The sequence below is a fragment of the Lonchura striata genome, chromosome 26 (genome assembly GCF_046129695.1).
Source record: "Lonchura striata isolate bLonStr1 chromosome 26, bLonStr1.mat, whole genome shotgun sequence".
NCBI classification, from domain to species: Eukaryota; Metazoa; Chordata; class Aves; order Passeriformes; family Estrildidae; genus Lonchura; species Lonchura striata.
In genome coordinates this window covers 281,800-293,630 of record NC_134628.1, presented here as the reverse complement: position 1 = coordinate 293,630, position 11,831 = coordinate 281,800, and the positions used below count along the sequence as shown (strand labels likewise).

Below are 11,831 nucleotides of genomic sequence, written 5' to 3'. Positions count from 1 at the left end.
CATTTTTCTGCTAAATTGTAATCATTTTACACAGAAAATTGTCTCTTTTGTATCTGTTGGGAATGGGATTGGTGCTGCCAGGTGCAGTTAACGGGCTGGTCTGTCGGGTGGGCTCTGCAGCAGCGGGGATTTTGTCCTGCTGGAGCTTTGGGGACCATCACAGCCAGGGTCCAGAAAGTCACCACTGGCAACAGAAAGGCAAATGAGTTCTGTGCTCCATAGCAGGCCTTGAAGCTGGGCACCAGTATGGGTTAAATCCATGCAATATTAGGACTCTGCCACTAATCTGTTTCTCCATTTATTGATTTTGGCACAAACTACCTGAGAAATAGTGCCAAACTGCTGTTGTCATTTATTTCCCTCTTAACAGGTGAAGTTGCAAAGAATGGCCAAGTTCTGCACAGGGCTGAAGCCTTTGGGTTGCTGGAAGTGCATACTGGGGATGATCTTTGTTTTCCCAATACTTCAGGATTTTTCTGGGGTTTTAAGATCAGTGAAATTACTGATAAATTATAGAGCAGTCTCTGGATTCCCCCCAAAGCAGTGATAATTAAACTGAGAAGTTAATGTGAGCACGTTGCCAGCCTGTGCTCACTTCCCAATATCCTACAGAGCCACCTTTCCCCCAGCCATGGGTTTATGTTAAACTGAGAGTGGATTGGGCTAAAAACCATGAGAACAGGTGAACTGGACCATGCCAGGAGGATTCCCCAGGTCCCTGCTCCTCCCAGTACAGTGCCCTAGGATTAAGTTTTGAATTTCCCCCTGCAGCAGTTTTCCTTTTGCCTTCACAGAGCTCAGTTCTGTGTGGAAGAAGTGACAGTATCCTCCTGCCATCCCCTGCCACGGGTGGGCTGAAAGGGAACAAGGAAGGAAAATGGACTGAATTCAGTGAGTGCACCCAGAGGAGATTGAGTTGCAGGATCATTTTTGTCAGAAGAATCATGCAGCTTGATGGTACAGGGATTTCATTGTCCCTAAATCATCCCGGATATGGTAACACCATACCCAGGGACTAATATTGCTGACTATAATTCCTGAGAAATGGCAACTTCTCCTGCAGTTGGTGGAGATGAAATGGAGCTTGAGTTAAACTCACAATTTACAGAGGGAGCCCATCATTTGTAAGGGATGGGAAGGGGATGGCACGGGGGGAGCTGTGGAAAAGCTGATTGAGGCCAATAAAGATCTTTAATAAGTTGGCTTTAGAAGATTTCTGATGTGAGAGAATGGGCTTTTTAGAGACACTTTATTAAAAACTGCTTTGTAATTTTTGTTTTTAGCATTTTAACTGTCTCCTTAGGAAGGGAACCAGAAAATCTATGATGTGCAAAAGAAATGGGAGTAGAAAATTTCAGGGAAAACTTTGTAAAGCTGAGGCTTTTTAAAATGCATTAAAGCCTCCAAACAAAAACATTTCATTGGTACAGCAAACCAGCCTGGAGAAGGTACTTGGAGAACATAGAAGGAGCAGTCCAAGGGTGGCTGCAGCTGGCCCAGGTGTGGAATAGGTACCACAATTCTCTGCATTTTGCTGGACACTTAAACCCCAAATGAAATTTCTACTTTTCCCCTTCTAAAGAGATTTGATAGGAATTTATTTTTTTTCTCACTCAGTTATCCCACTGATGTTACTTTTGGATTTTGAACAAATTTCCCTGCAGGCAGCAGCTCTCCCCTGCTCTCGAGCTTGTTGGTTGCTGTGCAGAGGTGGGTGTATGTGGCAGTCTCCTCCTGGAGAGGAGTTACTATTAGATTACAATTAGTCTGGATTACTATTTTAGCATTGCCCAGACAGATTTTGTTTGCTTTTATTTCATTGAAGTGGTGTCTTGGTGCTTCCTGATGGAATTCAGTCTTGCCTCAGCACAAGAGCAGAACATTCCTGTATTAGGGGTTCTGAGTTTAACCCGAGGACTGATTGTAAACTTGGGCAATTAAATTAGCTTTTCTCATCATCTCCTTCTTACTGGAGACAATAGCAGAGGTTGTTCCTGTGCTGGGGCTGTTTGGTGGATGGGTTTTGTTGGCCTGCAGCCTGGCTGGAGGTGCCCAGGTTTCCCTGCCATACCATGATCCAATTAACTTCCATGCTGCCCAGCCCCACAGAGAAAAAATCCCTTGATACTGAATTAATTGCTCTTGCAAAAAATTTCCATGATTTCAGAGGCAAGCTGGATGTGAGGCACGTTGGCAGGGGAAGGTGGATTTGGCAACCTCCCGGTGCTCCTTCTGTGGACGCAGGGATCCGCGCGGGGCTTGTTAGCTCATTAACACGCGGTGATTAGCAGCCTGTTCCTTCCCTTGGCCACACGGTGGTACCAGGAAACACGGAATGGGGCTGGCAGGCCAGCGAGTGGCAGGCAGCGTCCAAAAGCAGCTCAGCAGCCCGGGGTTCTCACAGTCTAATGGGAGTTACTGCTTCTAGAAAGCAGAAGCAGCGCTGCCCCAGCAGCCTCCATCCTCTGCCACCGTCAGAGATCAGTGCTGGACAAACTCCACTCAGCCGAGCAGTGGGAGCCCCTTCTGAGCCTCTACCCAGTTTTTGTTATGATTTTACTCAAAATCCAGACTGGGTGCTCATTCCTCGTCGGTTTACAGGCATAGCTGGCATTGCAAAGGAATTTATCTGTGTTATATCGAGCCTTTGAACTTAGGCTTCCCATATGCTATTTTAAGAATCACTGGACCGTTCCTTTTCCTCCTCAGGCCATTATCGCAGCTGCCGTGGCACATGTCCTGAAAGTTTGAGCCTAAAACTAGAGCTGCCGCTCTTCAGCTCATCTGTCCTCAGCTTGGGAAGGGATACTTTATCCTAAACCCAGATTTAAATAGGTAGCCTATAAGCCTGGTCTCTTTTAGGCTTGCTGGCACAAACTGCTTATATCAGACTTGCTGAATCTTCAACCTGAGATCACAGAATAAGTGGTGATGTTCATAGAAGTAATACTTTAGTTCTTGGAAAGTCTCCTGTGCTTTTTGTGTTACTTCATTTTGCTTTTGTATTCTAGTATTGGAGTGTGTGCTTTTGCTCTGCAAGCCAAATCTAGGAAATTGAGTTGTAACATCTGTGCTAATCTCCTTAGAGTCTAAGCAAAGTGATTCTTCTGATGCTGTAAAACTCTGGGCTCTCTCTGCCAGCCAGCAACTTTTACCTGCATTGTATTAAAGAGTCCCAGAATGATATCCTGTGAGCTGTATTGTGCTTAAGCAATGCCCCCAGTTGCTGGTCTTCCTTCACCTTTCCCACTCCCAAAAGCCTTAGTCGTTGGGTTATCTCCTTCTAGCACATGCTTTCCATGTTTATCTTTTCCAAGGACGGTGTTGAAAGCTGGGAAGGAAGTGGCTGCTTCCCAGAGCTGGCGAGATTGCAGGGAAAGCACTTGACACCCTCATGACACTTCCTTGAAATGGATGCAAAACAGAAAGATGAGCTGCTGGTAAGTTAAACTCATTCTTCTTATTCAGTTCTCAGTGCCTGCTTGGGACGGGGATTTATACATTTATTGGGGTGGGGATTTATTGGATAAAGTAGGCAAAACTCCACCCAAAATTATAGGGAAAAAGCAGAAAGCAGAGAGATTTCCAGTCACAAGTGTAAATGCTGTGGCAGTGTAGCAAACGTTGGAGCCAAGTGTTTCAGGGACATCTGAGTGCTGAAAACCACATTTTGTTCATGTCTCCATCGAGCACGCCCTGTCACCATGCCCTGGTAGCTGTAGATAACAAACCTGGAGTGATTGTTCTGTGATCAGGGAAAGGAGCAGGCCAGGGTTCCACCCATCTGCAGTGAATTGTTGGGAATTTGGTTTAGTGATTAACTTAGTGAGTGAACAACTTCCATCAGCAAAGCAGGGATGAAGCAGCCTCACCTTATGGGTTATGTCTGGGGAGGAAGGGCCAGGCTGGACGGGGACAGTGGAAGGTGTCTGCCCGTGGCAGGGGGTGGAATGAGATGGGATTCTATGAAATTCTGGGATTCTGTGAAAACAATGCTGGTTTAGCCCAAACTGGGCATGCTGATAAATCCTTCCCTCCTGCCCCAGAGCAGGTTGGGCTGGCAGCCCCCACTGCTGGGACTGACGTGTGATACGCCGTCCTGTGAGCCTGCCCTGCACACAGGAGCAAACAGATTGTTCAAGATAAACCTCCCCAATGTCAGCCCAAGGTCCTTGTCACATGCTGCGTGCCTGGAATGGGTCTGAGCATTCCCAGCCCCTGTGCACTGGAGTGCTGGGAGCTGAAACTGGTTTTGGTTTGAAACCCAGATTTGCTGGGTTCCTGCCGGCGTGAGGAAACAGTTTCTGAGCAGGTGGTGTTGCCCAAGCAGACAGAGGTGAGGACAGAGCTTCCCAGTGCTGCTGAGCAGCTCTCCAGCAGTCCCCAGCTCTGCTGCCTTGTGTGATGCCCTGTGCAGTGCCGGGCTCTCCTCACCAGAGGGGATCTCTCTGCAGCACCACCCCTGCCCTCGCAGCTTCTGCAGGCTTTTGGCATTTAGTCACAGTCCCCCCATCTTAGACTGGGAGGAAAAATCACTTCATTTCCCCCCTGGCTGGTGCAGGACCATGAGGGGTAACACACACTCTGTGTGGGCTGGTTTGCCTTGTTCTTGAGCTGCTTTGCTTTCCGCCCTAACTCTTTCACTTCACAGAAAAATTAATTTCTATGACCACGGTACTGATATTTAAACCCATCTGGTTTTGTCTGAATAGCAATGATATTTAAAGGCATGCCTGTATCTTCCTCTTCCAAAAGCTTCTGCTTGTGATCTTGTAGAAGGGACATTTATCTGGTGGTAATTGACTCCCATATTAACTTCCAACTGGCAAGCAGCTGCCAAAAACCTGTTTTCCATCTCTGTTGATCAATAATCCCTTTCAACAAGTATCTGGTGTTGCAGAGTGTTAACAGCTAATAGCACTATGATTCTTATCCTATTTTAAGGGCTGTAGCATATCTCAGCGTCCTTATATCTAATATAAGAGTTTTGAGTTCAATAATGTTACATCTGATGTTATTTATTATCTATTTCCAACACACTGCCCCTTTTCCCATCCTATCTTGTGCTGGGCCACTGCCACAGGACATTTATCTCCAACATGATGTCAGTGGCTGCTTAGGTTGGGGGGAAAACGATTCTGTGCAGACTGTAAATAGAAAAATGAGATGGCAGGTCTGGCCAGCAATTTCTGACACCGGGTTGCAAGGAAAGGTGAAAGGAGCTGTTGCCTGCCGTGCAAGCCTCAGTTTTGCTGTCACTGCAGTCAGCAGCAAATCCAAACCACCTTCCAGGGCTGGAGCTGTTGAAACTGCCCACTGCCTCTGGCCAAATCTTCCTTGGCATAAAATAACATCCTCTGAAGCTTTTATCTACCCTTTGGGTGACAAAACACCTGATTAATCAAGTTTTTACTTTGTAAACTTCTCAGTGGCTGGGGATGCACAGGACAGCAAAGCAGAGTCGAGCGAGAGGGGACATTCTTGAATTCTGGGACATGAACCTAGGGACACATTTCTTTATAAAAGATCTTCAATCCTCAGTGGTAAAATGTCACCATCTGAGCAACACCACCCTCCCTTCTGCACTGTGACAGAGGAAAGGCACAACCACAGCATAGCATCCAAGGGTGCCCACAAAGTTTAGAGGAAGGAAGATAAAAGTATTTTCTTGCTTTTGTTGCTAGAAATTATCTTTTCTGAGCAGTTCTGCCATGTGACAGTGAAATGAGAACAGCACACAAGAATCAGGCAGGTGGATTTGTAGCCTGTTAATGGAAAATCCTTTGGGCTGAGCTTGGAGTGCCTGGAGGGGCAGTGAAAAATGGTTCTGTAAGAGGATTTTTCTAATGGAGGATCAAATGTGTCCTCCCTCATCAGCAGAGGTGTGAGGACTCCTGGTAAAGCTCCCAGAAATGCACCAAGCCTCTCCTTAGAGAGTCAGGAAAGGCCCAGCTGGACAGTCCTGATACTCATGAGGGAAACAACAATTTAATAGTCAAGCAGCAAAGTACCAGCCTTGCATTTCTGACCTGGTTTATGTGTGCTACGAGATGTGCAGTGCTGCAAAAATCCAAGAACCTCCCTAAGTCCCGAGTCTGTTTGTTTGGGGTTTTTTGGGATGCTGATGAGGGACAGATAGATTTTCTTTTTCCAGGGAATCAGGTTTCTGCCATCAGTGAAGCTGTTGTGCCTTTTGTTCCGTTCCCAACAAGGAACCCATTGAGCATTCTTTGGATGTATCTCCTACCTGGCCCTGAAGCCAACTGAGTCATGGCTGTGCTCTGCACTGCCTGGAGCAGGTATAAAATACAGAAACAATTGTTATTAGGAGAGACCTGTTTCTCTCTCCCTAAATGCTGAAGGCACCTCTTTCCCCACCTCTCCAAAAGCTCATGCTTGTGTTAAGCCTTCCTACCTGATCCAATCAGTCATTAGGCCAAAATATTCCTGGCCAGGATCACTTCTCATCTTTTATAAGTATATTTTTATGGTTATTTTGGGATGTGGCTTTTCAAGGCTGGCTGTGTGCAGTGGTCTCTGTTTAGTAAGGGGACTGAGAAGTGAAATGCTGCCAGTCATATATTGATCTGAAATCAGACATAAAGTTTGGGGTCCCCCAAAGGAAAATCGGTTTCTGTGGTGTTTGGGCTTCTCGTCAGGATTTCTGAAATTTGCTTCCAAGCCTAAAATGTTTTCTTTTCTTTTTGCTGTGGAGTGATGGCATCCCAAACTCCAGGATGGGGTAATTAGGAGCAGGTATCTGTGAGTGCCTCCTGCAAAGCAGGACCAGACTTGTTCAGCTGCAGGATGTCAGCTCCAGACCGCAAACCCTGGAATGACATTTTCCTCTCCCTGGAGCTGGAATTCTGTTGAAATGTGCTTTTGTTTTCTCCTCCCCTCTCTGGAGAAAGTGGGACCTGTGTGCTCTGGAAGCAGCACAAAACCGAGGGTATCTTTTTGTATCCACTTAAAAGCCCCATCATTTGTTTACAAGTTCTTAAACCTAAAAGAACCATAAACCCTGACTGTACTTGGTGCTGTGTTTACTCAAGTTTCTCCCTCCTGGGGGACAGTGCAAACAGCCCTGGCAACTTCAGTTCTGTTTACAGTTTCTGATAGTTTTCTCTTTCATGCTTTCACTCCCTCACATAGCCCTACACTGAAATAAGCTAGAAACATAGCTGTGTGCTCATTAAAAACTAAATTTGATGGATAACTTGCTCTAAATAACTTCCCACCTGGGCTGCAGATCTGTTCTAAAAATTAAATTAGAAAAGGTGAGGAAATGCTTGTATTTTACATGGGGTTTTGAAAAAGCCTTTTTCAGGTAGGTAAAGGAATATTTTACAAAAGAAATTCTGTGTGAGGGTGGGCAGGCCCTGGCACAGGGTGCCCAGAGCAGCTGTGGCTGCCCCTGGATCCCTGGCGGTGCCCAAGGCCAGGCTGGACATTGGGCTTGGGACAGTGGAAGGTGCCCCTGCCCATGGAATTGGATGAACTTTAATGTCCCTTTCAACCCAAAAAATTCCACGATTCCGGGTGCAGTTTGAGCCACAACCTCTCGATGTTTGGAGGCAGAACTGGTCCGTGCAGCCTGCAGAGCTCTGCTGGGTGCTGAGCACAGGGAGCACGGGCAGATCCCAGGTCCTCAGCAGTTCCTCGGGAACCCAAAAGGATGGACAGCTGTGAAACAGCTCCTCTGTGTCCCAGGAACAGCCAAAGCTTAGGCCAGAACCACATGGAATTGGGCAAAGCATTATGGACCGGCCGTGCATAGATTTAATTCCAAAAACCCAAGTCGCCTCCCACTCTCCCCCCACATGCTGTGAGGAGATGTGTGGGTTTCAAACAGATGTGCTCCTCCTTCTCTTCGGGTGCCAAGGGCTGCATCCTGCGCCGGAGCCACTCGCTGGTTGGCATCCAGGAAAGGGAAGGTGACTGATCCAGGAGCCGGGCAGCGATTGTGTCCATGACAACCGGCAGACACGGCCTCGCCGCCTCGCTCGGCTCCTTCCTTCCCCAGCGCCTTCCCCGGGCACATCCCGGCTCGCGGCTCCCTCGGCTGCATCCAGCATTCCTGAGAGAAAGGTGCAAAGCCCACAAACGAGGCACATTCCCTGGAGCCAGCAGCTCGGTCGGTTCTGCAGCAGAAATCCGGGGCTGGAGCTGTGTGCTTCACCGAGAGGCTCCGGAGCTGCGGATGGGGACGGGTGGATCCACTGAGATACCGCGCGGGACAGGGGGGCTTGGCAGACTGAGAGTCTGCGGGGCCGGCAGGCAAAATGCACTTTATTCTGACAAAAAAGAAATGGTTTAGATGTGCTGGATGCCTTCAGAAATGCATCTGAGCTGAGCAAGGGAACGTGGTGCTGACCTGTGCAGGAATGTCGGCCGAGGTTGGAGGTGTTTGCTCCACAGAGCCTCAGTCTGCACAATCCCTGTTCAGGGAGCAGGAACTGCCTGGGCTGTGCTTCCTCGAGAGCTCTGCATCCCACTGCCTGCTGTGGTGCAATTCCTGCATTCCGACCACTGCCTGGACCTGCCTTGGAAAACGCTGGCATTTGAGGCAGCTGCAATCACACCCAGCGTGGAGGAACAGAAAGAAATCTGTCAGAAAAGCAAAAAGCTCTTAGAGGCAGCCAGTTTTTCTCATTTCCAGGGCCCCTGCTTTGTATCTTCAACGTGGTTTTTACCACGCTACGGAAAAATGTTCCTGGGATCAAAACAAGGTGATCCATCATCTCATCCTCCATAGTGGCAAAACAAAGCAGAAGAGGCAAAGAAATGAGATGGTGAATGGAGAGCCAGGGATTAAAAGACAGGATGTGGAGTTCAGGTTCTGCCCTGACACTGAAAACCTGACTCAGTTTCCCTGTGAGGACAACAACGAGCTTTGGATCTGATTGGTCAATATTAAAAGTACAAAGAGGGTTGCTGCAAGCTCTAATTAATTGACTGTCTTAGCAAATTAGAAGAGTCTGTAAATTGTAGCAGATATTTGGGATTCAGCCTTGCAAGGAAGGTCTTGTGCCTGTGATCTTTTTTGCATTTCCTTGGGTGTGTAAAAGCAGCAGCCCACAAAGCAGGCAGGGGATGAGATGCCCATGCATTCAGAAAAAAAGAAAGGATGCAGTGAGCCATGGGAGCACTGGGTTACTGTGGCCATGGGGAGAATCACTTGGCCAGCTTTTGGAGCAGTCAGGCAAAATTGGATCTGGTAGTGATGATACAGATCAGTCTCCATCTGCTCTGGAAGTGCTTTGGGGGTGTCCTGGTTTCAGCTGGGATAGAGTTAATTTTCTTCTTAACTGGCTTAACAAATGTTGTCAGCGTTTCTGCAAAGGAAAAATGTTACACAGCCAGCCAGCTGCAGAGGCAAAAATATCTACAACTGTATTGGAGGAGGATTTGATGGTTTTAAAACCAAACTAAACCCGCAGCATTTTGAACTTCTAGCAGCACTGACAAAGCATCCAGCTGATCCCAAGTCTCTGTTTACCACAGCAGCAGCTCTTCCCAGCCTGCAACTGTCTCAGAAAAATGCCAGGCTGTATGTTTTAATCACTGTATTTAGCCATGACAGTCACCCAAACAGCAGATTTTGCTTTTTGCACCCTGCTTCCAGGATCAAGGATGCTTTTTATAGCTGTTCTTTGACTGGAAATAAATCCTGGGGGACACCGCTACCTCATTTCTCTTACCCTGACATCCTGGACTTAGCAGCAATTTCCTGTGGCACATTTCACCTTCTGTTAATCCAGCTTGGATTCAGCATTACCTGGAGCAGGAATGGAGGGAAGGTCAGTCTGAGAACTTCTGGCTTCTCTTGGGCTCCTGGAGCTGGCGATGGAGAGGCCGGAGCGTTTCCCCCCAGCATCACTGTGGTGTCACCACAACCTTTTTTGGGGTGTTATTTACTTTTGAGATACTGTAGAGCTACCTCAGCAAAATCCTCTCCTTTAACAAAAGTAGCTGCAGAGAATAATCACAAGTCATTTGTGGTCTCCCCAAAGTCTTTCATTTGCTGTTTTGCTAAAAGGAGTGGACAGGGTAATCTGGCAGTTTTATTTAGGTGAAGCTTCATGATTTCTGTCTTTGTCAAGTCCTGAGGCAGCATGTCTGTCTCTGTGTTATGAAATATGATGGATTTCCTGCATCCCAACCTGGCAGGGGTGGAAGCAGCAGCACTTCTGTCCCCATGCTCTCCATAGGCCTTGATCTGGATATTGCCCATGAACCTTTCACTGCGGCCTTCAAGAAGAAGACTTGATTTTCTACTGTAACTTTTCAACACTTCCAAAGTTATTTATTTGTAACTTAAAAAAAGCAATTGGTTGGACAGGAGGGGACAGCCGGGGGGGTCTCTGCTCCCAGAGAACAGGGACAGGAGGAGAAGGAATGGCCTCAGGCTGCCTCGGGGGAGGTTTAGGTTGGATATTGGGAAACATTCCTTCACCAAAAGGCTGGTCAGGCATTGAAACACGCTGCCCAGGTTGAGTCACCATCCCTCGAGGGATTTAAAGCCGCGTGGCTGTGGCACTGGCAGCGCGGGTTAGCGGTGGCCTGGGGCCGGGGGCATGGCGGGACTCGATGCTTCGCCGGGAGCTTTTCCAGCCCCGGCGATCCCGCGCTCCGACCCGCCGCACGCCGGGCTGGGCTTGCCGGATGCTCCGGGCGGGGGATCCCCGCAGCCCCTCCCCGGCGGCTCCCGCCCCCCGCCCCGCCCCGGCCCGGCCCGGAGCCGGTGCGTGCCCGGCCCGGCGGCGCTCGCAGCCAGCCCGGCGCGGGCAGCCGGCGGCAGCGATGCCGCTCGCCCAGCTGGCCGAGCCCTGGCCCGACATGGAGCTGGTGCATCTGGACACGGAGGTGAGCGGGGGGGCTCCGGGGCGGGGGGCTCCGCCGAACAAAGGAGCGCCCGGCGGGACCCGCGGAGCGGCGCGGGCCGAGCCGCGCCCGCGGCGGGGCAGCGCGGCCGCGGAGCCCGGCGCTGCGGGGCTCTGCTCGGGGCACCGCGGCTCGCTGCTGCCCGTGCGGCTCTGATCGTGCCGGGAGTGCAGGCAGCGCTCCCCAGTCTGCCGGGCACACGGCAAAGCGGAGCCGGCTGAAGGCCCGGGGAATAAAAATCTCAATTTTGGGGGTTTTCTCCCTCACCCTCCCAGCGCCGTCTTCTCGCAAAGGCCTGCGCCGCCAACTCCGACCACGCTCCGGTGTCACTTTGCTGGACTCTGCTCTTCCCTCCCCTTTGGCTCTTTTCCTCCTTACTGAGACCCCCAAGCCAGATGTGCAGGATGGAGCTCATCCCCTGTCCACATCTGCAGGCTGGCACAGCCATTTCTGACGGAAGGGACAGCTTGCAGCAGTTGTCACCCATGGCAGAGCAGTTGTGCTCTGTGCTCTGGCACTCTTCAGTTAAACGTATTCTCACTCAAACTGGAACCAGCAGCTCTCCCGGAGAAACCAGAGGGAAGGTGGGGGTTTGGTCCCAGGTGTTTCACAGACCCTGGTGCTTTCCTGTCGTTCTCTCTGGATTTCATGCTGTCACACTCCGTTATCATACCTGGGGATATCTCCGTGGTTAATTGGTCAGATTTGCTCATTCCTGTTTAAAATTGCCTCTTCAGAGGTCTGTGCTTTGAGCAGCGGCAGCGCTCCCGCCCCCGCTGCAGGGAGGCACTGGCCATTGAGGTGAGGTTTCCGAATTTTCATCAGCCAGCTATGGCACAGCTTCTGCAGCCCCCGTGAGGTGGGCAGGCTCTGCCTGGGCTCAACACCTGGCACGAAGGTGGCTGAAGAGCCTCTGCTCTGGAGCACCGGCGGAGCCGTGAGGAGGA

At 49.7% G+C, this 11,831-nt stretch overlaps 1 protein-coding gene across 2 annotated transcripts in view; it reads left to right on the top strand.

Annotated features, from left to right (window-relative positions):
• Nucleotides 1–10,756: 10,756 nt before the first annotated feature.
• The window catches only part of RPS6KA1 (ribosomal protein S6 kinase A1), a 30,187-nt gene continuing 29,112 nt past the window's right edge, over nucleotides 10,757–11,831 (top strand). For both annotated transcript variants that reach the window (XM_077788522.1, XM_021534948.3), the window contains exon 1: nucleotides 10,757–10,866. In XM_077788522.1, coding sequence (XP_077644648.1) covers nucleotides 10,804–10,866 — 63 coding nt within the window. In that variant the 5' untranslated portion in view covers nucleotides 10,757–10,803. The remainder of the gene's footprint in view (nucleotides 10,867–11,831) is intronic.